This window comes from Peromyscus leucopus, chromosome 8b (genome assembly GCF_004664715.2).
Source record: "Peromyscus leucopus breed LL Stock chromosome 8b, UCI_PerLeu_2.1, whole genome shotgun sequence".
NCBI classification, from domain to species: Eukaryota; Metazoa; Chordata; class Mammalia; order Rodentia; family Cricetidae; genus Peromyscus; species Peromyscus leucopus.
Genome location: NC_051086.1, coordinates 92143917 through 92171852, shown reverse-complemented (window position 1 = coordinate 92171852; position 27936 = coordinate 92143917). Strand labels below are relative to the sequence as shown.

Sequence of the window (27936 nt, the reverse complement as noted above, 5' to 3'; positions counted from 1 at the left end):
ATCATGGGGAGAGGTAGGTGGGAGCTGGGGTGGGCCCAGGACTGGCCATCAAGAGTCTGGATTAGCAAGCCTTAGGCTGCAGAGAGCTGGGTATAGGAGACATCTGTCCCAACCACATTATACAGGGCCGCAGAGGCTGAGGCCAGCAAGGAGCTTGCCTGCGGAGCAAAACAGCCTGGTGTCAATTAAGCAGAAGCTCCTCGGTCCCCTATCCTGTGTCCTGGACTCCTGAAGTGCGATGTGAATACGGAATCAAATCATTAAATCGACCCCGGCTCTTCCAACACTCCCTTCTCCCATTTGCCTCGCCCAGCCCTGAGGACATACAAGGCTCGGCCAAGGACTATGCCAGGCTGCTAGGAGAGGCCCCTCACGCCTGCCGTACACCCCTTCCTTCCCCTACACCAAAATGCTTGAACAGCCTCCATTGGATCTGTGTGTTATTTTATTTTCTTTGCTTTGGTCTATACAAAAACAAAAAGAAAAGAAAAACCAATAACCAAAAACATAAAGCAATCATAATAAAACTCTCTGATGGAACTCCCCTTTCTGTCCCGCCCCCCAAAACCCATGTGCAGGAGGTGGTGGTGGGAGTCAGCCAGGAAGGGGAGGAGAAAGCCCCTCACCACACACCAGAGGGGTGAACTAGAGCACTTCTGCGGGGGGCCAGTGTGGGGCAAGGTGAGAAGGGGGTTCACCAAGAGCTCCCCTGGAGAGGGGCAAAGCAGACAGCATCCTGGAGAGAAGGGCAGGTCCTGGAGGGGGCACTTAGGGTCCCCACTCTCTCTCCCTGGAAGGTCCCTGACCTTTTCAAAACAAGCTTTGGGTGTCAGGGTTTGGGGCTTTGAACCTGTGTCTTGGATATCCCAGGAAGTCAGGGCAGTTGGATGCTGAAGTTCAGTGAGAAAATTGGCCCCGGGTTGGGGAGTTGTGGGGGGTGGGTGGTGGGGTGGGAAGGAAGCCCTTGGGGGGCCCAGGCAACTGGAGCAGAGCGGAGAGGGTTGCTGTGTAGGGGACACAGGCTGAGTCTAAAGCTTTCGTGGCCATAGCCATAGTGGGGATGGGGAGAAAGTGCTGGGCCTGGATCCACAGCCCAGGACAGAAAAGCAGGAGCAGACACCATCCCAAGAAACCCTACGGAGGAACTCTCTGGAGCATGGGTTCAGCAGGAAGTCCAGGCTGGCTCCCGGGGCTCGGGTACTTCTCTCTCATCCCACAGTCCGCTCGAGAGCTTCCCAGGTGAGAATCAGCTCCTGTGGGGCACGGAGACACAGGGATCAGGTGCCTGGCAGGCCCATGTCCCCTAGAAGCTGAGGGTGCTCTTACGACACCTGCCTACCACCCCCGGAAAACCGGCCTTTTTCCTTATTTCCTTAGAAGCAGCTGGAGGAGCTGGGTGCCAAGCGAGGGACAAGGACAAAGGAGTGAGGGGCCAGAGCTGCAGCTCCTTAGGGGGCTGAGGCAGGAAGATCCTAAGTTCAAGGCATGCCTGGGCTCCAGGCCGAGTTAAAGGCTAGCCTGGACTGTTTAACGAGACTATTTTAATACAATGGAAGGCAAAACCAGGGCTAGGAATGCAGTCCAGTGGTAAAGCATCTGCCTAGCACACAAAAAACTCTAGGTTCAATCCCCAATTAGAAAAAAAAAAAAAAAGGCATGGTGATGTCACTTAGGCTGGGAAAAGCCACATATCTGAGGCCAGCCTGGGCTACATAGTGAATTTTGGGCTAGCCTGAAACAGAATAAAATGTTGCCAATAATCATCATCATCATCATCATCATCATCATCATCAAGGCAGGCAGGCCAGAGCACAACAGATCAAAAAGCACAGGACTCCCAAACTCTTCTCCGCCCTACATGAGCCAGGATTTACAGCCCGGAATGGAAAGGGCCCCACCAGACCACTCAGAGCTATAGGCAGAGGGCAAGGCTGCAAGACAGGAAGGGGTCATACTGAGACGGAGCCAGCTAGGCCAGCATGTGGTCCGCAGTGGGGTAGGGAGGCCTCAGGCCGTCGCTATAGGTGTCCATAGGGTAGTCCCCATCCATGTCCATATGCATATCCAGGGGGTCCAGAGGCACATCGCTGGAGTACATGGGACGGTAGGTGGCGTCCATGTCTGGGGACGAAAAGGAAAGGCTTGTCCAAGGACCGGCAGGCCACACATGGTAGTAGAGTCGCTGGGGCCTAACTCCCTCCCCACCCCCACCTCACCCCCGTTGCAGGGATCTAGACTGGAACACACTGGCTACCGTGATCTTCCACTCTCACCCACAGGCTCTGGGGCGGGGCTCCACACACTTACCATCCGCGTAGGGTTCGTTGATTGGGATCATACTCTGGGCCTGCGGAAGGACAGAAAGACATGGGAGCTGTGGCAAAGTATCCTCTGGGCTGCCTTTCCACCAAAGGACAGAGAGGTGCTCCCAGCAGACCCCTCAAAGGAGGAGGAAAAAGCACCGGTGTCCCCCGGCACCACCCTGGGTAGAGGTCTCACCACTAACGCCTTGGGCTCCCACAGGCCAGAGCAGCTGTGAGAAGAGGAGGGAAGAGATGCGGGGACAGGGCGCAGCTGGCTACACAGCAGCAAATTAAAGCCAGGCAAGCCTGGACGTGGGTGTATATCGACGGCAGAGTACTTGTCTATCTAATAAGGCATATCCAAGGCCCTGGTGTTCCATTCCTCACACACACACACACACACACACAAGCACAGACACACACACACACACACACACACACACACACACAGCCCATTTTCAAATCCTTTATGTGGGTCAAAGAGATAGCTGGAAATAGTGGGTGGCTCAGCACTTGGGAGGCTGAGGCAGGAGGATTGCTGCAAATTCCAAGCTAGCCTGGAGTACAGAGCGAGACTGTCCCATGCCTGTAATTCCAGCATTCATTGGTCAAGGCAAGAGGATCATCATACATCCAAGGTGTGCCTGGGCTCCAGCAAGACTATCTCAAAACCCCATCCAGGACTAGAGTTACAGCTTAGTGGTAGAGTCCCTCCCTGCAGGGCATGCACAAGACCCTGGTATGCCCCCAGTACTGAAAAAAAGCCAAGCAAACAAACAAAACCATACACACAAACTAAACACAAAAATACAAAAACCAGACATGGTTCAATCTACTATCGCTGCGTCATAAAGGACCTCATTGCAAAATAAAACAAAAATCTAGCCAGGCAGGCCACCCATGTCCTTAAGTCACAGCACTTGAGAGGTGCAGACAGGTAAAATCAAGGGGCTGGAGAGATGGCTCAGAGGTTAAGAGCACTGGCTGCTCTTCCAGAGGTCCTGAGTTCAATTCTCAGCAACCACATAGTGGCTCACAACCATTTATAATGAAATCTGATGCCCTCTTCTGTCATGTAGGCATACATGCAAATAGATACAAATAAACACCTTTAGTCCCAGCACTAGGGAGGCAGAGGCAGGTGGATCTCTCTGAGTTTGCAGCCAGCCTGGTCTACAGAGCTAGTTCTAGATAGCCAGGGATACACAAAGAAACCCTGTCTGGAAAAACAAATAAACTGAATTCAAAATCAGCCTTGACAGATCTTTGTAAGGCCAGCCTGGTCTACAGAGCGAGTTCCAGGACAGGCGCCAATGCTACACAGAGAAACCCTGTCTTGAAAAAACCAAAACCAAATAAAAAATACAAAAACAAAAAAATCAGCCTTGAGATGAATATTGAGTTGGAGTCTATCCTGGGCTACATATGACTCTATAGAAATAAAAAACACTTGAAAACTAAACTAAAAACTAAAATCTCTGAGGTCAGCTAAGCCTCCTCAGAGAGCCATGAGCTGCCCCCACGCAGGATATAGCTTGCACAATCAGCTGTTCGAGCCCAGTCAGTTACTCACAGCCTCCCAGGCAGCTGGGTCATGCTTGAAGAGGGAGTTGGTGAGCTCCACAGACACCCGTTTACGGTAATCTGGGTTCTTGTCCTCCGAGATGCGGAACAGGACAGCGGCAGCATAGGTGGCTGAGCGGAGAGAGAAGTTAGGTCCAGGTCAGGGCCCTGCCCCTACCGTGGCTGGAGGAACAGAGCCCCGCCTCCTCCCTTTGGCGCCAGGCGCAGGCGCAGCCCCTCACCGGTGCCCTCGTTGCGGCAATGGAGGAGCTCCATGAGAGGGGCAGAGGCGCCCTCGGCATCGATGGCATCGGCAGCCTCCTTGTCCTGGGCCAGCTCACACAGCACTCCGGCAGCCACACGCTGGATGTTCTCCACGGAGGAATACAGGAGCTAGGAGAGGAGAGAGGTGGAGGTGAGAACGGAGATAAGCTATCCTGCGAACCCACAGCTCCGCCCACCTGCTCCCGGTCCAGCCATCCTAGAAGATGGAAAACCTGGGAGAGCATAAAGGGGAAAAAAAACAACAGACCAGCGCTGTTCCCCAGCCAGACAGCCTCTGCCGACAGACACATCAGCACATTACCAGTGTATTTTTATTACAGTCTATTATTACACCCTACAGAAGGTTTTGTGTGTGTATCTGTGTGTATCGTGGTGATTGTGTTTTGGGGGCACATGTGCATGTGGGTGTATGTACTTGTATGAATGTCAGAGGTTGAAGTCACATGTCCCCTACAGTTGATTCTCCAACTTTCAGACAGGGGATCGGAACTCAGGTCCTCATGATTGCACAGCAAACCCCTCACTGACTGAGCCATTTCCCCAGCCCCACTAATAATTTTGATTCCCCGACACCCCCCCTTTTTTTTTTTTTTTGCCTTCTCCTGTGTATTATTTCAAAACCTGCCCTACAAACCTATGAGTTCATATGGATGAGAGAGAGAAAAAACGTTAACAACTGAAACAATCCGTTACCTCTGAAGGTAGGGTGGGATAAGTCCTTCACTCTAAAAACTAATAAATATTTTCAAAGACAAAAAACCCAACTCTTCCTGGGCTGGGGATGTAGCTCAGGGGACAGTGTTTGTCTCTAAGCTTGCATGTAGGCCTGGGTCCAACCCCTAATACCACACAACGCAACAAACACATCCCTAAACAAACACACCCCACTGCATAAGGTTGTACGACTATTCTGTTTATTTAGCTTTGCATCTAAAAGATAAGGTCTGGCTATTAGCCCAGGCTGCCCTAGAACTGTCAGTACCCCCATCTCAGCCTCCCCAGAGCAACACCACACCCTAACATTCTTCTTCTTTTTTTTTTTGGTTTAGATGAAGATTCATGTAACCCAGGTTAGCCTCAGGCTCACTCTGTGTCCGAGGCTGGCCTTGCACTGCGGATCCCCCTGCCTCTGCTCCTGAGTGCTGGCATGACAGGCATGTGCCACCACACCCAGTGGTTTCCTTTGAGGCCACCTCCTCGCCATGAGACAAAGAGTTTGTTTTTAACAGCTGGGTCTGCAATTGTTACTTATCTCTCTGTATAAACCTCTGTCCACTTAAGTCATGTTAAATGATTTCCTCAAGACCGAGTCAGATTTGAATTCCAGGTCACAGGATATGAATATTTCCGAGACTCTCTTCCCCCTGCAACAGCGGTTCCCAGGGTGCCCATCCCCCCCTCCCAAGCAGGGCACAAGATGCTCAGTTCATCCAGCCCTCAAGGATCTTTCTCGTTGGCCAGTGTGACAGTGGAAAATGGACTCTCACTGGGGGCTAAATTCCATTTCTGCAAATTCCTGGGCTGAACCCTGTGTGCTCAGGAGTCCCCTGGGAGTTACTTGTTGACTCTGCCCACACACCACCACCACTGGGACCGCGCTAATGAGCTCCTGTTCTGCCGAGACACTTGCTCCTGTCTCCCAAGTCTGTGCTTTTCAGGTTGTTTTGAACGTGCAGGTGCTATTAATGCCTGTGTGGCTACCTCTCACCTCCCTTGCTTCTGAGCTTGGAAAGGCACTCATCCCCTCTTCGGCACAGTCCTAGACAAGCCTGGTCCAGACATCCCCAAACCCTCAGCAGTGTCCGGGGACACACCTCCCGCCCGTCTGTACCAGACTCACCTGGACAAACAGGGGAATGGTGTTGAGCCGGAAGATCTCCATGCGGTTCATGGGATCCCGGGCGAGGATGTGCAGGGCTCCAGTGCAGCCCTCCACGATCTCCTCCATCCTCACACCATCCTGCACGAGAAGAGCCATGAAGCATGAGGATGGGGACAAGGGGACCCTGGACAAAGCCACACCCTCCCCCACCATGACCCTGACACAGTTCACCCGTCCCTGGAGTTGGCCTGGATGTCAACTCACCTCTTCTTTCATACATATAAACTCTGAGGACACTCCCCTGACCCCCAACTCCCTCAAGGAGGCTATCTCAGTTGCCACTAAGTTCATTTACCGTGTAGGGCTGCTGGGTGCCTGCGGCCACATGTCGCTGGGCATCCTGGTGGGCCTTGACCAACAGCTGAACAAGGCGGGGAATGACGGCAGCCTCCTGCAGTGGGGCATGGTTGGCCGGGCACAGGGCCAGATTCCGGATCAGGCCGATGGTTGCCTGGCAAGAAAGGAGGCCGTGAGCAAGGGTCTTCCAAGAACATCTGGAGGATCCCAACTCCCCAGCTGCAGGTATTTTGTCCCTCCTGTCATCCCTTAGGAATCCCAGTCCCAGCACAGGACAACCCCGGTCTAAGAAGAGTCCTGGCTACTCACTAGCTGGAATTTTGAGAAGCCCCGCTGGGGGCGCGGAGAGGCGAGTGTAGGCACAAGACAGAAAGAATCTAGCTCTAAGGTTGGGGCTTTAGCTCAGGTGGTAGAGTATTTGCCCAGGATGCACAAAGCCCTGGGTTTGAGTCCCAGCACTACACAGACCAGGTGTGGTGGCACATGGCTCTAATCCCAGCCCTGAGAGAGGCTGAGGCAGGAGGATCGAGGTGATCTTCAGCTACAATTTAAGCCTTGAGACTTGACTTTTTAAAAATTTTTATTTTTATTTATTTTTTTTCAGAGCTGAGGACCGAACCCAGGGCCTTGCCCTTGCTAGGCAAGTGCTCTACCACTGAGCTAATCAAATCCCCAAACCCATGAGAGTTGACTTTTTAAAATAATTGGATCTAGCTTGCTGAGGTGGAACATGCCTAGAGTATTCCCAGCAGTCAGGAGCCTGAGGCAGGAGAATTGCAAGTCTAAGGCTAGCCTGGGCTACAACTAAGAGACCTTGTCTCAAAAGCCATCCAGACCCAAGCATGGTGGCAAACACCTTTAATCCAGCACATGGGAGGTAGAGGCAGAAGGAGCTACGTGAGTCTGAGTCCAGCCTGGGCTACATAGTGAGTTCCAGGACAGCGAAGGCTACATAGAGAAACCCTGTCTCAAAAAACCAAAATAAATAAATAAAATTAATAACCCTAATATTTTTTTTTTACATTTTTTAATACATATGTGTGACCACAGGTCAACCTTGAGTGTTGTTCCCTTGTTTTTTTACAGATGGTTGTGAGCTACCCTGTGGTTGGTGGGAATTGAACTCAGAACCTCTGAAAGAGCAGCTAGTACTCTTAACCACTGAGCCATCTCGAAGTCCTCAAAAAATTTTAAAAACAAAGAATAAAATAATAAAATAAAATATTTAATAATTAGTTTACATGCATCTTCATGTTGCCACCTGGTAGGACTCTATGCTTTTCCAAGATAGAATGAGATAGTGAAAATGTGACCAAGATTGAATATCTAGTCTTGGTTCTGGATCAGATACTATTATTTGCCCTTAGCTTCTGCAATAATATATATGGCAAATAAATAACTTGATGGGTGTGGTGGCATGTGCCTATGTCTTTAATCCCAGCACTGAGGAGGCAGACACAGGTAGATCTCTGAGAGTTCAAGACAAGCCTGGTCCACATATTGAGTTCCAGGACAGCCAGAGTTATGTAGATAGATGATGTCTCAAAAAAAAAAAAAAAAAAAAAAAAAAAAGTAACATAACTACAGTTGGTTTTATTTATAAATTGTACTGTTAATAACTGGCTTGATATGAAGAACTAATAAAAAATATGTGCAATTGTGGAAAAAAAAGAACAGAAAAGAATAAAATAAACAGAACAACAAAAAATAAATATTAATTAATAAAAAAAAACCCAGAAAAGCAAAAAGACATTATTATCCTGGAGCAGAGAGAACGTTGAAGTAGAGACGGCTGGGAGTGTATTTCCCGGTGTCTGAACTAGGGGATCCAGGTCCCCTGTGCTGCTCCTCCTGCGCCCATCCTTCCTATCTCCCTGCAGCCCTGCACAGGGGGAACCTCCTCTCCAACCCCCCAGCAGCGGCTGTGGCGTTAGTGGGTACCTTGACCAGTGGCCACTGGTTGGGCTGGTTAAGCAGCTTCACAATGGCCGGGATGCCATAGTTGAGGCGCACAGAGTTCTGGGCCATCTCAGCCTCGGGGTGGCGGCTGGTAAGGTGCCGCAGGGCGCAGACAGCAGGCTCTGTGATGTCATCCTTGTCGCCGGCTCTCAGGATGGCGTGGATGAGTGCCTCCACACCGCTGTTCTGTGTCACCAGCGTCTTGTTTTTGCTGTTGTTGCAGGTCAGGTTGGAGAGGGTGCCGGTGGCGCAGGTGAGGACGTTGACGTCATCCACACTCAGCTGGTTGACCAGGATCTTCAGCACGCTCTCCAGGCCCTCCTGAGACAGGAAGAGCATGAAGGGTAAGGGACACACCCTCTCTACACAGCCTCCCCAGGAGGTCCGAGGCCGGAGCCGAGAGGCTGGAGGAGGGCTTGGTCTTGCTTTTACGTGGCCGGGGACCTTTACCCTTCCATGCCCTGGGGAAAGCTGTTAGCAGCTCCTGGAGCTCTAGAGACCAGGAGGCCGAGGAAGGCTGGAGGGCTTCCCACAGATCCACAGCCGGCAGACCTGCCTCTAAGCCCATGGTCTTTCCTGTATCCCATAGGTTTCATCCCTGCTGGCTACAGGCCTTTGGTCAACAGGAAGTCAACAAGGAGGTCATAGGCTTCAGTGGTCAGCTGATCCCCTGTCACACACTTCCTACCTTGCTGGGCCTTCTCTGTCACACCAGAGGTCTCCAAGCTAAATCCACTACCAAGAAAAATCCCTAACTCAGAAACCTCTCTTCTTCCAAGGGGCGCTGTGTGGATCACAAGACTACAGGCCTTGGAGATACACAATCGTGGGTCAGAACCCAGCTCTGCCATCTACTAGCTCTGAACATAGGTCTACTCTTCCCTGAGCCTCAGTTTCTCCCACAACCAATAGGGTTGCAGGATCCTCCTCTAGGCGGCTGAGAGGGTTAAAATCAGCTCATGTCTACGGAAGCCCTGAGGAATGGAGGGTTCTTTCCGGGCAGTGGTGATGGGTAAACACAGGGACAAATGTCTGCTTAGAAGGAGGTGCCAGGGACTTGCCCCAAAGCAACAATGTTCTGTGGTTTGTATGTCACTTAGTGTATGGGTGTTTGGCCCGCCTGCATATCTGTGCACCACGTGTGCGCCTGGCACCTTCAGAGGCTAGAAGAGGACGTCAGATGTCTTGGAACTAGAGGTACCGGCCAATGCTCCTAACCACCGAGCCATCTCTCCAGCCCCTGTCGCTGGGATTTACAGAACGGTACTGCTCCTGTCCCTAATTGTCCCATCACCATCACCTGAACCCCAACTTAAAGATGCCAGCCCCCTTCTTCTTCCCTTCCCAAACCCTAACTAGGATGGAATCCCCCCACTAAAGGCGTGATGGTCTTTTGGGCCTTTCCAGCCTCAGCCATGAGGGAGGAGGACTCATAGGTCCCCAAGGTCATATGCCCAGGTGGGAGGCTGACAACATGGTTTAAGAGACTTACCTGCTTGGTGGCCACATCCGAGAGGTTGCGCAGAGTCCACAGGCAGTTCTGCACCAGGCGGGGGCTGTTGCTCGTCAGGTGCTTGCCCAGAGCCTGCATCCCACCTGGGAACGGGGCAGAGATCCTGTCAGTCTTAGGGGAGCCAGAACTGATGGGCAAGGCCCAGACCCTGATCCTCCTGACCCCACACATGTCACTCTTTTATAAATTTATTTTTAAAGATTAATTGTTGTTATTTGTGTGCGAGTATGTGTATGTGTGTGCTCCTGCATGTATGTGTGTGTGATGTGATGTGCAGTGCCCATGGAGGCCAGAAGAGGGCATCAGATCCCCTGAATTTGAGCTACAGGCAGTTGTGAGTCACCGGACTCTGGGAACCAAACTTAGGTCCTCTGGAAAAGTAGCAAGAGCTCTTAAGGTCTGCGTCACTTCTACAGTTCCCCCACGGCCACCTTGAGGGTCTCACACTCACCGGCCTCCACAATGGCGGGCTTGTTGCTGGGACACACGGAGAGCACCTTGAGCACACGGCTGGTGGTCCAGAGGAGCTTCTCATAGCTGTAGTTCCTCATGATCTGCACCAGCCCCTGGGGTCCCCCATTGGCCAGGATGATCAGCTGTGAGGGAGGGAAAGGCTGAGCATGAGACAACAGTGTGTGTGTGTGTGTGTGTGTGTGTGTGTGTGTGTGTGTGTTGTGGGGGTGATGGAGCTGTCGTTATTAAGCTCCAACTGAAGTCTAAATGGCCTTTTTGTCTTGTTTTGTTTTTCGAAACAGGGTTTCTCTCTGTAGTTTTGGTGCCTGTCCTAGATCTCACTCTGCAGACCAGGCTGGCCTCGAACTCACAGAGATCCATCTGACTCTGCCTTCAGAGTGCTGCGTGCGCCGCCACCACCACCTGGCTTCTTCTTCTTCTTCTTTTTTTTTTTTTTTTTTTTTTTTTTGGTTTTTCGAGACAGGGTTTCTCTGTGTAGCTTTGGTGCCTGTCCTGGATCTCACTCTGTAGACCAGGCTGGCCTCGAACTCACAGAGATCTGCCTGCCTTTGCCTCCCAAGTGCTGGGGTTAAAGGCGTGTGCCACCACCACCCGGCAACCACCCAGCTTCTAAATGGCTTTTGTGACTATCAAATCAGCCAATATCTTGAAAAAAAAAAATGTTACTATCGTATGCTGGCAAGGGTGTGGCAGAGGGAGCCTAGTCACAGCCATCACCACTGACGGTAGTGTAACATGCTGTGATCCTTTTGGAAAGAGAGGAAACCTACTGAGTAAAAGTCTAGAAGTGTTTAAAAACAAATAAAAAGAGAAAGGCTTTTAGCCCTGCGGGGTCTGGTGCTCCACACCTCTAATCCAGCAGTTAGGAGACTGGGGAAAGATCTAGGGTTCCAGTCAGCCTGGGTTAGTTAGTGAGACCTTGTCTAAAACACACAGGGAGGGCTGGGGAGATGGCTCAGCAGTTAGGGGCACTGGCTGCTTCTCCAGAGAACCTAGGTTCCATTCCCAGCACCCGCAAGGCGACTTACAACCATCTGTGATTCCAGTTCTAGGGATCCAGCACCCTCCTCTGGCCTCCACGGGTACTGCAAGCCATCTCTCCACCCTGCCTCCTTTTCAATTCTAGGGATTGAACCCAAGATCATTCAGCATGCTAGGCAGCATTCTATCACTGGGTTATAGCCCTGGCCAAATTTTTTTCTCAAACCTTAAAATACTAGTTCTGAAGAACTCAGAAATAGGATAAGAGACACATTCATCTGTATACACATTAATGTGCCTTCCAGGAAGTGGCTTTAGTGGAAGGACCCACCTTGCTCTCCTGGTTGCCATAGGCCAGGAGCTGCAGGCAGTCAGTGGTGATGGCCAGGAACTTAGGGTTGTTCTTGTTGAGCAGGGGCACCATCTTCTGCAGCCCATCCGCCAGGCGCACCGCCATCTTGGCGCCCTCCTGGTACAGCAGCAGGTTGTGCAGCGTGGTAATGGCGTAGAACAGGACAGACTCTACGGGAGAACTGAGGAGCAGGCAAGAACCCATGTGAGTCAGCGCCCGGAGCCCGGCCTGAAAGCTCGCCCCCGATCAACACCCCCATGCAAACATCCCTTTACCAAATGCCATCCTTCCTTGAGCATAGCCCCTCATAGCCCCTCTTTTTTTTTTTAATGTGTGTGTGTGTGTGTGTGTGTGTGTGTGTGTGTGTGTGTGTGTGTATTGGTGTGTTGGTGTGCATGAACGTGTATGGAGGCCAGAAGACAACCTCAGGTGTCGATCTCAGGAACACAATCCCCCTCCTTAGATACGAGGTCTCTTACTGGCCCAGAGTTCACCAGTTAGGCTAAATTGGCCGGCCAGCAAGCTCCATGAGTTCCTCCAGTCTCTGCTCCCCCAGTGCGGGGGCTGCAAATGCGCTCTACCACATCTAACATGTTTGCATGGGGGCTGGAGATTGAACTTGGGTCCTCATGCTTGAGAGGTCACACTTTATTGACTCAGCTATTCCCCCCACCCCACCCGCCAGACCCAGTCCCACTCCCCCTGCCCCTTTTTTTTAAGACAGATTTTCACTATGTATACCTGGCTAGCCTAGAACTCTCTGTATAGATCAGGTTAGCCTGGAATGCATAGAGATCTGCACATCTCTACCTCTTGAGGACTGGGATTAAAGGAGAGCACCTCCATGCCCAGCCAAGCTCACTCTTAGAGACATCGGCACACTGTGTATCTTCACTCCCGCCTCTGAGGTCCTGCATGGTACTAATTACATGCTAGGTCCCTGAACAGCTGAGTCACTACTGTGTGTAAGGTCACATAGGAGAAGCCCTGCGACAGCTTCAGAGGGGAGTGAAACCAGCCTCTCTACCTTCTAAGGACTCCCACTCAACATCAGTACAAGGCCAGGAAAGAGGGGGAAAAAGCTCATGGTCGGGTAGGGCTCAGACATGCTGTTCTCTGGTAGCATAGCCTCCCCCTTATCAACTCTGACCAAATCCACTCATTTGTCAAAGCCTCGCCCTCAGCGCCATTCTGCCTCTGGGCAATCTCAACCATTCTGTTGCTACAACTTACACTATATCCTAACAGTCGGCCTGTTGTTTATATGACTGTCTCTGGGTTGGGCTATGAGCAGCGGAGAGCCAGGATGGGTGTGGTGCTTAACATGTGTGTATGGAAGCCCAGGAAAGGGGTGCTGGGAGGCCCCTGGTTCCTGTGTTACCTGAGCATTCGGACTAGGGCAGGGATGCCTCCAGACTTGAAGATAGCGAGCAACCCCTCCCGGTGATGGGAGAGGTTGTGTAGGATACTGGTGGTGCATCGGGCTGTATCCAGGTCACTGGTGTTCTGCATGGTACGCACCACAGCCGCCACCAGCTGGGGCGAGCCCATTAGGGCACGGCGGGATGCCTCCTTCTTGGACAGCTGGTTCACAATCATAGCCGCCTTGGTCACCACTACCTGGAGGAAGTGTGTGAGACCTTGAGCATATGGTCCAGGCTCCTCCTCCACAGAGGGAAGGAAGGCACAGGACATGATATCCTCCACAGAGCCTAGAGGACCTGAGTCAGACTCCAGATGCTTTGTGGGGAGCCAGACTCATGGCTTCCTTCCCTCTGGGGAGAGCTAGCTTTATCCACCCCACCCCACCCCCACCTCCAGTCCCTTCACAGACCGGGTCCTCATCGTTGAGCAGCTTGGTGAGCTCAGGCAGAGCCCGGGTGGCCAACTCTGCATCATCTTGGTAGTTGATGAGATGTACGATGGCCGACTTGAGCAGCTGGGACGGCTCCGCCAGTCGCTGCAGATTGGTGGTCTGCCCCTCCACCTGGGTGGCCAGCAGTAGAGAACTGTCCTCCCCTGACACACCGGGACACATGGCCTCCCGAACCCGCTTGGCTCTGGCTGTCGTGGACATCTGGTACTCCAGGTCACCTGGAAGACAAATGGCACAAGGACTGAGCTACAAGAGATTTAGGGGGACCCTGAAGAGCAAGGTAAGCCATACAGACATGGCTCCAAGCTGCCTCATGCTCCACCAAAGTACAGGACATCACTCAGGAGTCTGTACCTAACAGGATTCTGGGAAATCATCAGTGCCATTGCTTTTATCACCCATCTAGCCCACCCGGCCCAGGGAACTCTATGACCACTAAGATCACAGCTATGACTGACTTGCTTTGAAAAGACTTGTCTGACACCTATCATTACAAAAGTGTCTATAGCGATTTATTTACTTACTGCAGAACAGTTCTAGGAAGTAAAAGAAGGGCCTCGCATTTGCTCAGCAAGCCACCCTACCGCTAAGCTCTATTCCCAGCCTTAAACAAGCAAACAAAAACAAACACTAGGGGCTGGAGAAATGGTTTTTCAGTGAAGAGCACTTACTGCTCTTGCAGAGGAACCAGGTTCCATTCCCAGCACCTATATGGTGGCTCACAGCCATAGCTAACTCCAGTTCCAGGAGGTTCAGGCACCCCCTCTGGCCACCATAAGTACTTCACCCGTTTGGTGCATATACGCACATACATACATGCAGGCATACACTCACACACTTAAAATATTAAAAATGTTTTAAGTTTCCCAAGCTGACTTTGAACTTACTCTGTACTCAGGTAGCCTTTGTACTTGTAATCCTCCTGCCTCAGCCTGCCAAGTAGCTGGGACATCATATACCTTTGCTACCATGGCCAACTCAGCAATAATTATTAACAGCTGTGGCTGGAGATGTAGCTCAGTTAGTAGAATGCTTCCCTAACAAGGTACCACTCAACACTGAATAAAAGGAGGCATGGTGGCACACTCATGGAATTACAGTACTCTAGAAGTAGCAGCAAGAGGATCAGAAGTTCAAGGTCATCTGTAGCTACATAATGAGTTTAAGACAGCTGAGGCTACGTGAGACTTTGTCTCAAAAACAAAGCCAAGGGCTGGACAGTGGCTCAGTAGTCAAGGATACTTGCTGTTTTATCACAAGGATCAGAGCTCAGATCCCAGCACCCACCCACATCAGGCAGCTCACAAACAATATACTCCAGCTCTAAAAGGATCCAAAAAGGGCGCCCTCTTCTGGCCTCCAACGGTACCCTCGCGCACACACGTGTATACATTCACATAGACACACGCACACACACAAATATGACAAACAAAAAAGCATAGCTAATGGTGGAGTACTTATGTTCATGTTTCCTTACAATGGGGTTAAGTTTCTCTGTGTCTTTCTTTCTAACTCACTTGTATCATCTTCTACAAATCTCTGCTCTAGTGCTAAAGTGACCTCATGTAATCTTACAACTAGGCAAGTGTAACACTAGCTCCATTATACGGTGGACACTGGACACGAAGGTCAGTGGACTCAGGAGTCCAAAGCCCCGCCCTCCTTCGCCTGTAAGCATCAGGGCAGTCATGGGACTAGACAAGCTAACTTCATTCTAATTACACTCTCACCCTCTGCAGAGTAGCAACTCTCTCCCTACATAGGAGGCCATATGAGTCCCAGAGCACCAGCCAAGATCACATGGCCAGTGGAGAGACAGAACAGGACTGTGGCTTTGAGAAGGTAGGAGCAATGGTCCTCAAGAGAAATACTGGGTTCTACCCCTGGGGAGGCTGGGGTTATTAGAAAAAGTCCCAGGTAGCCCTGCCATGGCAAATGTCCCAGTGCCCTAGTAGAGAGGCAGGCAGAAGGTTATTCTCTAACTAATGGGGAAGGAGAGGCTGCCCTCAGGGTTCTCCCACCTACATGCTTTACTTTAGCTCCCAACATGCACCTGGCCCTGCCAGGCCTACAGGCTCCTGCCTGGGGGTCAGGAAGGAGACACCTGGGACATGCTCATAGAGCCCCAATCAGCCACTGCGCTCACCCTGCAACTGTCCAGGCCCCAAAGCTCAACCCCTGGAATGTTTAGGACCCTGGGGGCATCTATGAGCGACAGTCCTAGAGACACACGCACCTCTGTCCCAGAGAGGAAGGAGCACCGGGACTGGTAGAGTATTTGCCTTTGTGACTAAATTGATTCAGCCACTCTGTGCCCCGTCCTTGGTACATCTGCATGCCTTGTGCTAGCCCAGTCTGGCTTGAACACTGTGACACTTCCACCAGACTGGGACTTGTTCCCAGCTTCTCTCATCAGACGTGTGTCTTCCCAGTAATCCCCAGGTTCCCACTGAGGGTAGCAATAAAGTCTCTCTGTGACATCCCTAGGATCCCAGAAGTCAAGAACTGTGGGCTCACTCTTCCAACCGCCGGCACCGCTGGGCAGAGTCTGTGCTTCCCTACACATTCAGAGTTCATGGAAATGATATCTGTGTCTGTCTCTGGGCAGCCACATGTTCCCCTTCAGACTTCCTATGTCTCCAAGAGTAGGAACTTCTTTCAAACCAGGGACCCCACCCCCTTGGTCTACCCCCCACCAGGATCCAGCCAGAGATTCTGCCCCCCTGAAAAAAAAACCCTGGAGTCCAGACCTTGGTTCTGGGGCACCCCCTGTGTATAGGTGGTGGTCTTCTTGAGTGTGTACTGCCTGCCGCAGGCATCCTCCTCGTCCATGATGCCCTTGCTGCTGACGGAGGGCACACAGGTATTGACACCTGAGTGGATGCCTGAGTCGTAGGTGTATGTCTGCTGCCACTCAGTCACCTTGATGGGCTGTTCAATCAGGTTCATCACCTCCATGGCGGCTGCTAGGGGTGAAAAACAAGAGCATACTGTTAGCTGGCTGGAAGAACAGAGCCACCTCTGGTTTCAACTGGGCTGCAGCCCTCTTCCCTGAAATCTGCCCTTCTCCTGATAGCCCACCTCAAGGGCCTCAGAAGATTGCAGACAGTGGGGTCCAGGCCAGGGGTAAAGGAGGAAGGGCACCCAGCCCAGAAAGAGAGGGGCCATTGTGGCTAAGCCCTGGGTGTGCATCCCCAGCTCTGGTGTGGAGACAGGAACCAGCCAGATGCCTCCAGCCCGGCCCCAAGCTCACTCACCAGCCTGACCTAACCCAGCATTTCCAGGGTCAAAGGAACTGAGGGCTTCAGGCAGCGGCTGGGGCCCGGCAGCCCAGCCCTCGCTCGGCTGCAGCTCCCCGGGGAAGGTTGCAGACGCTGCAGCACCCAGCCAGCCATTGGATGAGAGACTGGGTGGGGCAGGGAAGCTGCTAGACAGGTTTCTCTAGCACACCAGGCTCCCTCCGAGTTCCTGAATCTCACTTTCCCAGGTCCAGCCTAACCAGGCCCCCAGCTTTCCCAGCACTCTGAGCTCTACAGACCAGTTCAAAGCTTGGCTACTTACGCCCTAGCCAGCCCATCTCTCGGTTGGATGCCAGTGGCTTCAAACTCAGGTCCCACCACTCTCATAGACGGCTTGCTTCGAGGATAGCGCTTGGGAGGGACCCACTATGGATGGCACTTAGTAGGTGCTCAGTGTTGGGGGCCAGGGTGTTGCCGTCCCCCACTGCCTCCCCCCCTAGCATGTTTGCTCAGCTCCCCACTTGCTGGAACCCAGGCTAGCAGCATGGAGTGAGGCAGGCCCCTGGGGTGGTCACTGCTGATGAGGGCTCTCACCCCACTGAGGACTTGGACCCGCTTGAGGGCTCGTGAGCATCTGCATCCACTCGATGTGGGTTTCCCATTTGGTCTGTTTGGCCCCACGGCCGTGGGCACTGACCCCATCACCACCACTACCACCACCCAGACACAGGCAGCCAGAGAGAGAGGCAAGGGACTACTGTCTATGAGGGCCTACTACGTGCCCACATCTCTCACACATGCCTCCAGACTCAGAATGTCATCGTTCTCACAACACGGGGTTCAAGGCTTTGTCCCCCGATTCATCGAGGTAGCAACTGGCTAGAAATGGGACCAGAGAAAGGGCCAGCAAGCTTGATGGCGAGATCTTTTACCCTCTGCACTCCAATATGGCCTCAGAGAATGAGCAGAGCCCAGGCTAGTCCACTCATAAAATGGGGCGGTGCCCGGGCAACTCTCCAACAGGGTGTTCCACCATGATGGGGAACCTGGGAGAATGAGGGTGGGGCCCAGAGGCACCACCCCGGGAACAAAGAGAATCGGTGGGGGCCCCTTCCCAGAGCATGACGACAGAGGGGCATGGTAGAACACGCCTGTCATGCCAGTCCCGGGAGACCGGGATAGAGGGATCACCAGTGGGAGGCCGGTTACAGAAGGAGACACTGTTTCAAAGGAAGAGGGAAAGCTTGATGAATGTTCTCCCTGCCTTTCCCGGGCCATGCGGCCCCTCCCCTGCCACAAGCCGTCCTAAAACAGGTAGGAGCGGCACCAGCTCCCCGCTGCGACGCCGCCTCCCTCTATTCCCGCCACCCTGGGTGACTCAGAGTTTCATCTGGGGTTGACAAACAGCAGCGGGCCCAGGCCACCGACAGCAGGATCTGTGCCACCAGATGTGCACAGCTGCTCCCAGACACTTGCCAGGAGTAGCTATTTTAGAATACCCCCACCTTCTCATGCTCCCCTCCTCCCAGATCCAGCAGCAGCAAAAAGGCCAATGGCAGGAAATCAGGAGCTCCGAGGAGGCCAGCTCAGGCAAACCCTTAGCCTTCCCCTAGCCTGCCCTCCGCCCCAGGGTGGGTCCCAAGAGAGAAACGGAGGGGCTTGGGAGGAATGGGTGGGTCCCAGAAGTCACCCTTGGGAGAGGGCAAAACAACCAAACTCCAAGCTCTTGAGAAGGTGAAACCCATTGGCAATGACCCTCCAGTGCCCTTATGGAAGCGAAGTCAAGAGAGTTGCAGGACAGTAGCCCCTGTAGGCACGAACTCCCCAGTCTGACCACAAAGCTGACTTCCACAGAGATAGCCATCTAACCCTAGGAACCCAGAGAGACAGGAGAAGGCTCGTCCCAAACCACAGGACCCAGCTTCAGGGTAGAAGGGAACACTGTAGTCAAGGCTAGCCGCAGGAGAGGGGTTTGCTCACAGGCTGGTCCTCAGGCCCAGCTGGCCAGGCCTGGAGCCAAGGGAAGCCAAGGACTGGAGAGCTGCCCAGGGCCAGGCACGGGTCAAAGGACACCAGAGGGCAAGCATCCAGCTCTCTAATATCCAGTGAATTTCCGCCAGGCCTTTGCTGATTCCCAATTTCTAGGTGGGGAAACTGAGGCCCCACATTGCAGAAAAGGTGGTACTCTGCTCGATGCTGGGTCTGCCTTACTTTCAGGACCGGGATTTAGTCCACCTCTTAGAGACTGGAGGAAGCTGAGTCCTCTGCCCAAGGGGAGGAGGGGGAGAATAAGAATGAAGGTGCTCCCAGGTGGAGGACCTCCCACCTAAGCACCGGTCATGTCAGGGTCTGGTCTCAGCTCTACCACATGTGCCGGGGACCTTTGGGTGTTTTTTTTAACCGCTCTGGGTTTCGCCTACAGAAAGGCTGGCCCCGTGATCTCAGAAAAAACACTGGTGCCTCGGATTCGTAGGCAGTAGGGTTACCGCGTCAATGAAGGGAAGGTTGAGAGTGGAACAGAGAGAGAACACACCAGAACGCCTCACAGAGACAGCTATTGTGGTAACAGGAAGGCTGGTAGTCCAGCGTCAGACTGCACCCTCAATCAGCTTCCCCTTTCTCCCTACCAGCTCCTCAAGAGAGCCTGGGAAATTCTTCCACAACAAACGAAAGTACAGGTTTGTTCATTCCTGGGGTGGAGAAACCGCACCCTGCTTGGTCTCAGTATTCTCCACCCTGGATCCACAGGTCAGACCGTCTGCAGTGCCCCTGGACAGAGCCAGGGGTGGAAGTGTGGGAGACAGTGGCCGGGGCCCTGCCCAGGCACCGGGCCAGAGATGGGTCGGGACAGAGACAGACACAGGGCGGGTTTCCTAGTTGAATGGGGGAAGCTTTGTTTCGCAGTGGGACTCTGCTTCATGGCTGGCAGCAGGGAGGAAGAAGTTAGCTTAGAGATCACAGGGTGGAGCTGAGGGGCAGCTCAAAGGCAGGAAGAGAGAAGACACAGGCCCGTAAAGGGTATGCCAAGGGCCCTTCCCCCACTGGCTCCAGACTGGGGAAGAGCCCCGCCCTTCATGCCTGTTCTTCTGTAGAGCCAGCTGGGGTGCTGGCACCAGGCACCCTCCATCCAAGCTGTCCTGCAGAATGACGCCCAGTCCTGAATTTAAAAATAACCCTACCGGAGTGACAGCAGCCTCCGGCCTGGCCGGCACCTGTAGGGGACAGTCAGCACCAGGCACAGCGAGGCTGAGCTGCTACATGACAGTAAGACACATAGAAATACGCTCAGGAACAGGTTGCCGAGACCTCGGTACAGAAACAAAGCATGGGGTCACTGCATGGGGGGGCGGCAGGCAAGGCTGGGCTCCCCTACAGGTCCTTTGGGCCAGAGACTGGCACCCTAAACATACTCAGACCCACAGGCTTCTATCAAAGCAGGAGGGGAGTGGTGGGGGGGCATCTTTGCAGAGGGTCTCCATCAGAACCGACCCCTAACTGGCTCTGGACCGTTTTGGCAAGTCAAACCATTTACTTAGTCACGTGACCCCTTTCCTCAGCCTGTGAGTGGCCTGGACACAGCTGCTGCCTCCCTGCCTTCTTTCATTCAACCAGGAGCAGTAGCCAGTCCGGACACAACAGTCCTCCTCACCTCAGGAAGACTTAGAGGGGCCACCAGGCCCAACCTCCCCTCCTCACTGCCTCTGGACCCGGCTGGGATGTAGCCAGCAGACCTGCAGGCAGAAACACACTCTGTTATGATACAGACCGCCAGACAGACATAGGAACGTCTGTCCGTCCCCTGGCACCACATTCTACCATGGTGAGAGGCTCCTAGGCAGACACCATGACCCCCATCTGCAGAACAGGAGCCGTGCACGGCCAATGCTCAGAACAAGAGAAGACAAGGGAAGTTTTCTTTCCTTTTTTAAAGATTTATTTATTATGTATACAGTGTTCTGCCTGCATGTATGACTTTATGCCAGAGGAGAGCACCAGATCTCATTACAGATGGTTGTGAGCCACCATGTGGTTACTAAGAATTGAACTCAGGACCTCTGGAAGAGCAGCCAGTGCTCTTAACCTCTGCGCCATCTCTCAGAAAGGAACAAGGGAAGTTTTTTGAGGGGAAACCCTCACTTCCAGCCTGGCAGCCCAGGCCGGGTCATGGCTGAGAAGGGGTCTGGAGTAGAAGAGGCTCAGGCCATGACCCAGCTGCTGTTTGTTCTTTTCTGGGCTGCGTCCCAAAGCAAACAGAGCAGGGTGGGAAAATGAAGGGGATGTGTAGCCGAGGGAAGCTGCCCGGCCAAGTGGCCTGACCTGGGGAACCTCGGGGCTCCCCTGCAGAGGGCTCCAGCTGCAGCTGCATCCCTGCTGAGGACACTTTTTTTTGGGGACAGCATCCCAAGCCAGCAGATGAGTCCAAACCAGGACTCCTGGGAATGGAAAATCACTCCAGCTGTGACGAACCACTCGCTAGCACCACTGGAGCTTCGGCAGCCCCATTAGCAACAGCTGGATCCCAGCCAGTTAGGATATGATGTTGCATGGATAGAGCTGGACAGAAAGGACCTGGACACTTCGTCCCGTCCCTAAACAACACAGGCAGCAGAAAGTAAAAACTTTGCAAGAAGGCTTCAGGAAAACGCCTTGGTTGGGGCCGCTGAGATGGCTCAGCAGGTAAGGGCGTTTGCTGCTTAGCCTGATGACTTGACTTTAATCCACACCGTAGAAGGAGGGAACTGACTCTTGCAAGCTGCCCTTTGACTCCCACCTGTATACAGTGGCACACATGCCGCCCCCCCAAAAAAAAATGTTAGAAAAATAAAAAGTTGCCATGGTGAGGGTATGGGAGGGCTTCTCGGATAAGGAGCTTAAGAGTCAAGTGCTAAACCTGGCGGTGGTGGTGGCGGTGGTGGTGGCGGTGGTGGTGGCGGCGGCGGCGGCGGCGGCGGCGGCGGCACACACCTTTGATCCCAGGCAGAGGCAGGCAGATCTCTGAGTTCGAGGCCAACCTGGTCTACAGAGTGAGTTCCAAGACAGCCAGGGCTACACAGAGAAACCCTGTCTTGACACCCACCCCACCCCACCCCACCCAAAAAGGGTGAAGTGCTTGAATGGCATGCAGGAACACACACACAACCCGCTCCCCCCCATTGTAATCCCTGTACTGGGGAGGAATAAAATCAACCCCCCATTGTATACAGTGCACCCTTGGAAGGTAAGAAGCAGAGGGTTGGAGAATGGGGGAGGGGAAGGAAGGGTCAAGGTGGCTGCTTCACAAAGCTCAGATTAAGGACAACTTTTTATGCTCGCAAACTTTGGTGCACTTCTCGGTTTAAAAAAATGATGATCAGGGGCTGCAGAGATGGCTCAGCCGTTAAAAAGCACTGGCTGCTCTTTCAGAGGACCCGGGTTCAATTCCCAGCACCCACATGGCAGCTCACACCTCTCTGTAATTCCAGTTCCCGGGCTTGACACCCTCACACGCACATACTTGCAAGCAAAACACCAATGCATAAAAAATAAAAATAAATTTTAAAAAATGACGATCAACTGAGCGTGGCGGCACACGCCTTTGATTCCAATACTCAGGAGACAGAGGCAAATGGAGCTCTGTGAGTTCCTGGACAGCCAGGGATGCTAAGAGAGACTTTGTCTTTCTCAGGGAAGGGAGGTAGAGACTCCCCATAATGAGGTGGCTCATTGATTTATCAGCCTCTTCCCACCAAAGATAGACATAAGACTCTGTCTCCACCTTGGGGAAAGGCAGAGAAAGGTGAGCATCCTCCTCTGGGGCCTTCAAAAGGTTAGGAGGTCAGGAGGCTAGCACAGCAGACAAAGAGCTATATCTCTCTTCAAACCTAGCCCAGGAAGCTGCTGGAAAATGGGACAGTCCATCAGATTCCACCAGACATCCATCAGATTCCACCATGTCCCAGGAGAAAGGCCTCAGGGTGTCTATCATCTGCAGAGACACAAATCCCAGTGACCTGTCCTGACCAATCTCACCACCTTTTTTATCAGAGAGTTATGGGGCCAGCCAGCTACTGGATGCTGGTTCCCCTACAGCCATGTGGTTCTTCTCCCCAGAGTCCCCAAACAAAAAGTTTCCTCCAAGGACTCAATAGATCTCAGACGACTATTCACCCACAGGAAGTACCTCAGGGCAGGATGGCCCTCCTTAGAGGAGATTCAACTATGAGCCTCCACCTGCTCCTCCTGTTCAAGTGAAGACCTCCTCCCCAGAGCTGGAGAGACGGCACAGCAGTTAAGAGCACTTACTGCTCTTGGAGAGGACCCAGACTAGTTCCCGGAACCATATGGCGGCTCACAGTCCTCTGTAACTCAGGTTGCAGGGGATCCAACTCTCTTCTGGATAGGAAGTCTTTTCTTCGGTCTAGCCTCTATGCTTTCCTTAAGGACATCTATCCCCGCCTTGTTCCTGTGGCCTTAGGATGCTAGAAAGCCACAAGCCCATCACCCTGGGTGGCAGTCAGCCAGAATGACTTCATTCTCCCTCTGTGCTTTTCAATCAAGGCTCCTCGCTTAGCGGTCTCTTCTCTAGGATCAGTAATCATTACGCTGTGGTTCCCTCCTGATTTTGTTTTGTTTTTCGCGACAGGGTTTCTTTGTGTAGCCTTGGCTGTCCTGGATCTCACTCTGTAGATCAGGCTAGCCTTGAACTCACAGAGATCCACCTGCCTCTGCCTCCGGAGTGCTGGGATTAATGGCATGCACCACCACCACCACCGGGCCTCTGCTCCTGATCTTAAGAATAGGACAGTTTTTAGGCCATACCAGTACACAGGCTGAACCTAGCCCCCAGATCCTACTTCCAAGCCCATCCTGGTACCAGGAACTGGCAGAGGGGCCTAAATCAGTCAGACCTAAGACCACCATGTGCCACCAAATCCTCCCTCAGGGCTAGGGCTCTGGATGACAGGCAGCACCCACAACCTCTCACCCTACTCCCAAAGGAAGGCCCTCCTGGGCACTTACCACAGTCCAGATGCTAGGGTCTCCAGCCAGGACAGCCAGTTCTCCAAGCAGCCTGGCTGTGCTAACTGGCATGATCTAGCAGGACACTCACCCAGACCTAAATCTGACTCATGTGTCTCTATTCTCCAGAGAGCACCCCCCACCCCCTCTAACTTGGCACACTTGGTGAACACTAGTGAAGCCAGTAACTCCCACTTCCTATCCAGGGTCCAGCTCAGAGAGTTCTGACCCATGCTCTCCTCTCTGGTCTCCACTCACTCCCACCCTCACGGCTCCTGGTCCCGAGGAGCAGCTGCCTCACCGCCAAGCACTGGGGAGGTTTCAGAGCGCTGGCAGTCAGGATGGTGAGTCACCCCCACCTGACAAACCTGTCCTGCCTTCACCACCCCCACCCGTCTAGCAGGGCTTTTCTGAATTCCCTTCTATCTGTGGAGCTGAGGTCCTCACAAGGGGCAGTAGACAACTTCCAGTGAGGGCTACAGATGTAACCTACTTGGTAGAAGGCTTGATCTAGTGTGTATGAAGCCCTGGGTTCGATCCCCAGCACTGTACAAAGCAGCTACAATGCCGCACGCCTGTAATTCCAGCACTTGGGAGGTAGAGGCAGGAGGATCACACGTTCAAAGTCTGGACTGGTGAGCTGGTTGGTTGGGTTCAGGCTAAATTCGATCCACCGGACCACAAGGTGCAAGGGAAAAACTAACCCCTGAGAAATGGTTCTCTGATCTCCACAGATGTGGAGCCTGTGCATGCTCAAACACACAGGCACACATGCAAAATAAATCTAATGATAATAATAATGATGATGATGATAAATGGTTTAAAAAGTTTGCTAGGCATGGTGGCACACCTTTTATCCCAGCACTCAGGAGGCAGAGGCAGGTGGATCTCTGTGAGTTTGAGACCACCCCAGTCCATATAGCAAGTTCTAGGCCAGCCAGGGCTGCATGTTGAGACCCTGTCTCAAAAAGAAAGAGAGAGAGAGAGAGAGAGAGAGAGAGAGAGAGAGGAAGAAAGGAAGAAAGAAAGAAAGAAAGAAAGAAAGAAAGAAAGAAAGAAAGAAAGAAAGAAAGAAAGAAAGAAAGAGCTCAAGGGCAACCTCAGAGGCTAGCCTGGGCTACATGAGACTCTGTCAAGAAAGGAAAATGGGGAGGGGAGAGCTGGTCCCATCCAGAGGCTGAGGATGGGGCTCCATGGGAAAGAGTTTGCCTAGTTTGGATTTGATCCTTAGAAAAGAAAGATGAGAAAGAAAAAGGAAATCCTTCCCCAGTTGTAGTGGCGCCAAACAGCAGAACAAGTCTGAGCTTAGAGAAGAAGGCTCCCTTGAGTCTGGCTGTGCAACACTGGGCAGCTTCCTACCCTTCTCCGAGTTTCTACGGACGGAATTAACCGCACCTGCTGTAAGGCGAGCATGATTCGTGAGAACCCCAGTGAAAGGGCTTGGTACCATACAGTCGTCCGGCTTGGCGTTACCATCAGTCAAGTACCTACTGGGTAGACGGATTTATTGTTCCTGTTTGCCAAAGAGGTCGCTGAGCCTCAAAAAGGCAAGGTACCTTAACCCAGGTAAGGAGACACTGCTCAGGGACACAGGCCAGGTCAGTGCAAGTCCATGCCCCAGTGCTCAGACTGTCCCATCAGACTGTCTCTCTGGATCACTGTTCTCCTGGGCACCAGCCAAATGTGTCACCTGGTTCTAAAGTAGCTGTGCATGGGGACAGACCTTCCTCTCCCGGGTGCAATGGCCCGTGGGCCCCCAGGAAGGGAAACAGCCCACCAGGCTCCCTCCGCTTGGCCTTCCGTTCCCACAGGCTGCATTCTCCAAGCTCAACCCTAGCAGGCCAGACGGCAGCGGCTCCAGAGGGAACGGGGTGGAGCCCGGGTGCGGGGGAGGCTCCCGTCACCCAAGCCCAGACTTGATCTGGCAAGAAATGACTAATCGGATCCCTACCTTCGCTTCCCTCCCTCCTGTCCAGTCAGAAGCCAGCTTGGGCCAGGCACCTCCTAGCCATACTTCCTCAGTATTGTCTTTTCATCACAGCCACAAACCAGATTAGCTAAACTAATCATTTAGCTCACGTAATTACAATACCTTCCCCTCCTCCACCTTGGCACAGAGAGGGGGAAAGACAGGTTGCCTGCACCTAAACTCCATGCCCCTGGTGCTCCCTAGAGGTGGTCACACATGCTTTACCACCCACAGGACTGAGTCTGATCCCCACTTAAGGGCTTACTCCAGGGGAGAGGGTCTGATCTCCACTCTCCCTTCCACAACCAAGTGTCAAGGCTTCCCAGGTGAGTCAGAGCCCGGATGACCCTCCCTCGCACCCCATCTTCCCCCTGCCCCAGGCTAGCCCTGGCATTCCTGCTCTGTCCCCCAAGGAGGCTGAGCTCCAAATACCTCTATGTAAAGACCACACTTCAGATTTGTATAAAACCAGTGCAAGAAGCCTACTAGAAGTTGGCAATTCCAGCCAGAGACGAGCTCTGAGCTCTGAGCGCACCGGGGACAAGGAGAGGGAGGCCGCTCACACTGTTCAGCCTGAGGGTGCCTGGCACGGAAGAAGCCTTCCACAGTAAAGACTTCCTCCTGTCCCACTTTCCTCGCCAAACACGCAGGAAAAGGGTGGGTGGAGAAGGGACTTCAGGCCATACTCTGCACCTTCATAATTTAGAAACCCAGCGAATGGCAAGCAACATTCCGGCCCTATGCACTCCCGCCTCAATTGTCAGCCAGCTAAATAAAATGGGGAATGGAATGGGGGGGGGAGGAAAGACTAACACCCTCCCAATCTTTCAGTTTGGCTCAGCCCTGCCCCACCCCCCATTCCTGGGGAAGGGGCAGAGAGCTCAGGAGGGAGAGGCACTTAGCAGGCCTCATATAAGGGGGTGTGGTGGTCCCCGGAGGAGGTGAAAGGGAAGGAAGAAGATACTTCCCCTTTCTGCATCCCCCCCGCCCCCCACCCCACACATTGGTCTCCACCTCGGGCCTTAGGGGCCTAGGAAACAGGATGGAGGTGGGGGCAGGGAGAACAGGGTCAAAGCGCAGGCACTGGCCCATGCTCAGCCGGGCTGGGGGAAGGGGCTTTCCTCCGAGAGGCATCCATCCCCAAGCCTGGACTCAGCTCTGAGCAAGAGCACAGGAAAACCCCAGAGAAGGCTACCATGGCTACTTTCTCCTGGAAAGTTTGTTGCGAGGGATTTCTCAACAGTAATGGTTGCCGAAGTAAAAAGGTATCGCTGTTTCCCTATCAACACTCTGGAAAACACGGCTACTGAAAACGGGGCGAACGCTTCTTAATTCTCTCTACTGGCCCAGACTCCAGGCCAAGCCACCAGTGTCTGACATCGGTAGGGCACCGAGCCCAGACTCTTGACCAGTTTCTCCGTCACCCCATCCCACCTCGGTAGGAGAAGGCACGGCTATGTGCGGAGGGAGGCGCCACAGGTACAGCCCCGAGCTGAAGGCCAGGGCCTCAGTCCTCCAAGAGCTCACCTGCTCTGTTCAGCAGGTGGGGACCGCGTCTCTGGGAAAATGTGCACTCGGCCCCCACAGTTGGGTAAGCTGGGCGCAGACAATAGGGCCCCACCCAGGCCTGGGGGAGTGGGGAGGGAGGGAGAGCGAGGATGACGCGTGGGGTGGGGTGAGGGTGGCCCCAAAGAGACTAGGCAGCAAGTTTCCCGAGCGGTAAAATCCTGTCACCCTGAGCTCCAGGACCAGGTGGAGCGGGTCAAAGTCTGCCCCGTCAGCTCGGGCCGAGAGTCTGGGACGCCGCGTCGGGCAAGCTCCTCGGGCCCTGGGGGAGGCGCGAACTCCGAAGCACCTGCCCTAGTTCCTCCCCGCCCTTCTCAGACCAGCGGTTCATGGAGCCTGGTGGGGCGCTCCAACCCGGATCGCTTGTCCCAAGGGTAACGCGCCCAGGACCCCAGCGCGCCCCCTGTCGCCGGTGCAGGGTGCGCTCCCTAGCACCCGCCCTCACCTGCCCTGAGACGTCTGGAACCCGCCTCTGCCGCTGACTGTCCCTTCTCTGCCCACAGTGATACATACGTACCCCGATCGGATGTACCTGAGCGCGGAGCCGGGCCGGGCCGAGTCGGGTCGGGGTTGGGCCGGGAGGGAGCCGGCGCGGGTAGCGAACTGAGCTCGGCGCGCTCGGGCGGCGGCTGCTCCGGACTCTGGCCAAGGCAGCAACTCAGTAACCGAACAAAAGGC

General features: G+C 53.4%; 1 protein-coding gene across 6 annotated transcripts; it reads right to left on the bottom strand.

The window, feature by feature from the left end:
• Positions 1-511: 511 nt before the first annotated feature.
• Positions 512-27936, bottom strand: LOC114687697 (junction plakoglobin). Of its 6 annotated transcripts, none has more exons than XM_028862293.2 (15): positions 27776-27936; positions 16236-16451; positions 13444-13703; positions 12991-13229; positions 11589-11790; positions 10254-10398; positions 9782-9885; positions 8272-8610; positions 6329-6484; positions 5992-6111; positions 4109-4259; positions 3877-3998; positions 2308-2347; positions 1956-2121; positions 512-1253 (listed from the first exon to the last, which is right to left on the bottom strand). In XM_028862293.2, the coding sequence occupies exons 2-14, from the start codon at positions 16441-16443 to the stop codon at positions 1970-1972; spliced, it is 2238 nt and encodes a 745-aa protein (XP_028718126.1). In that variant the 5' UTR covers positions 16444-16451; positions 27776-27936; the 3' UTR covers positions 512-1253; positions 1956-1969. The 6 variants fall into 6 exon arrangements, with proteins under 6 accessions (XP_028718126.1, XP_028718128.1, XP_028718127.1 ...); XM_028862295.2 differs by having other exon boundaries at positions 16236-16448; XM_028862294.2 differs by having other exon boundaries at positions 27791-27936.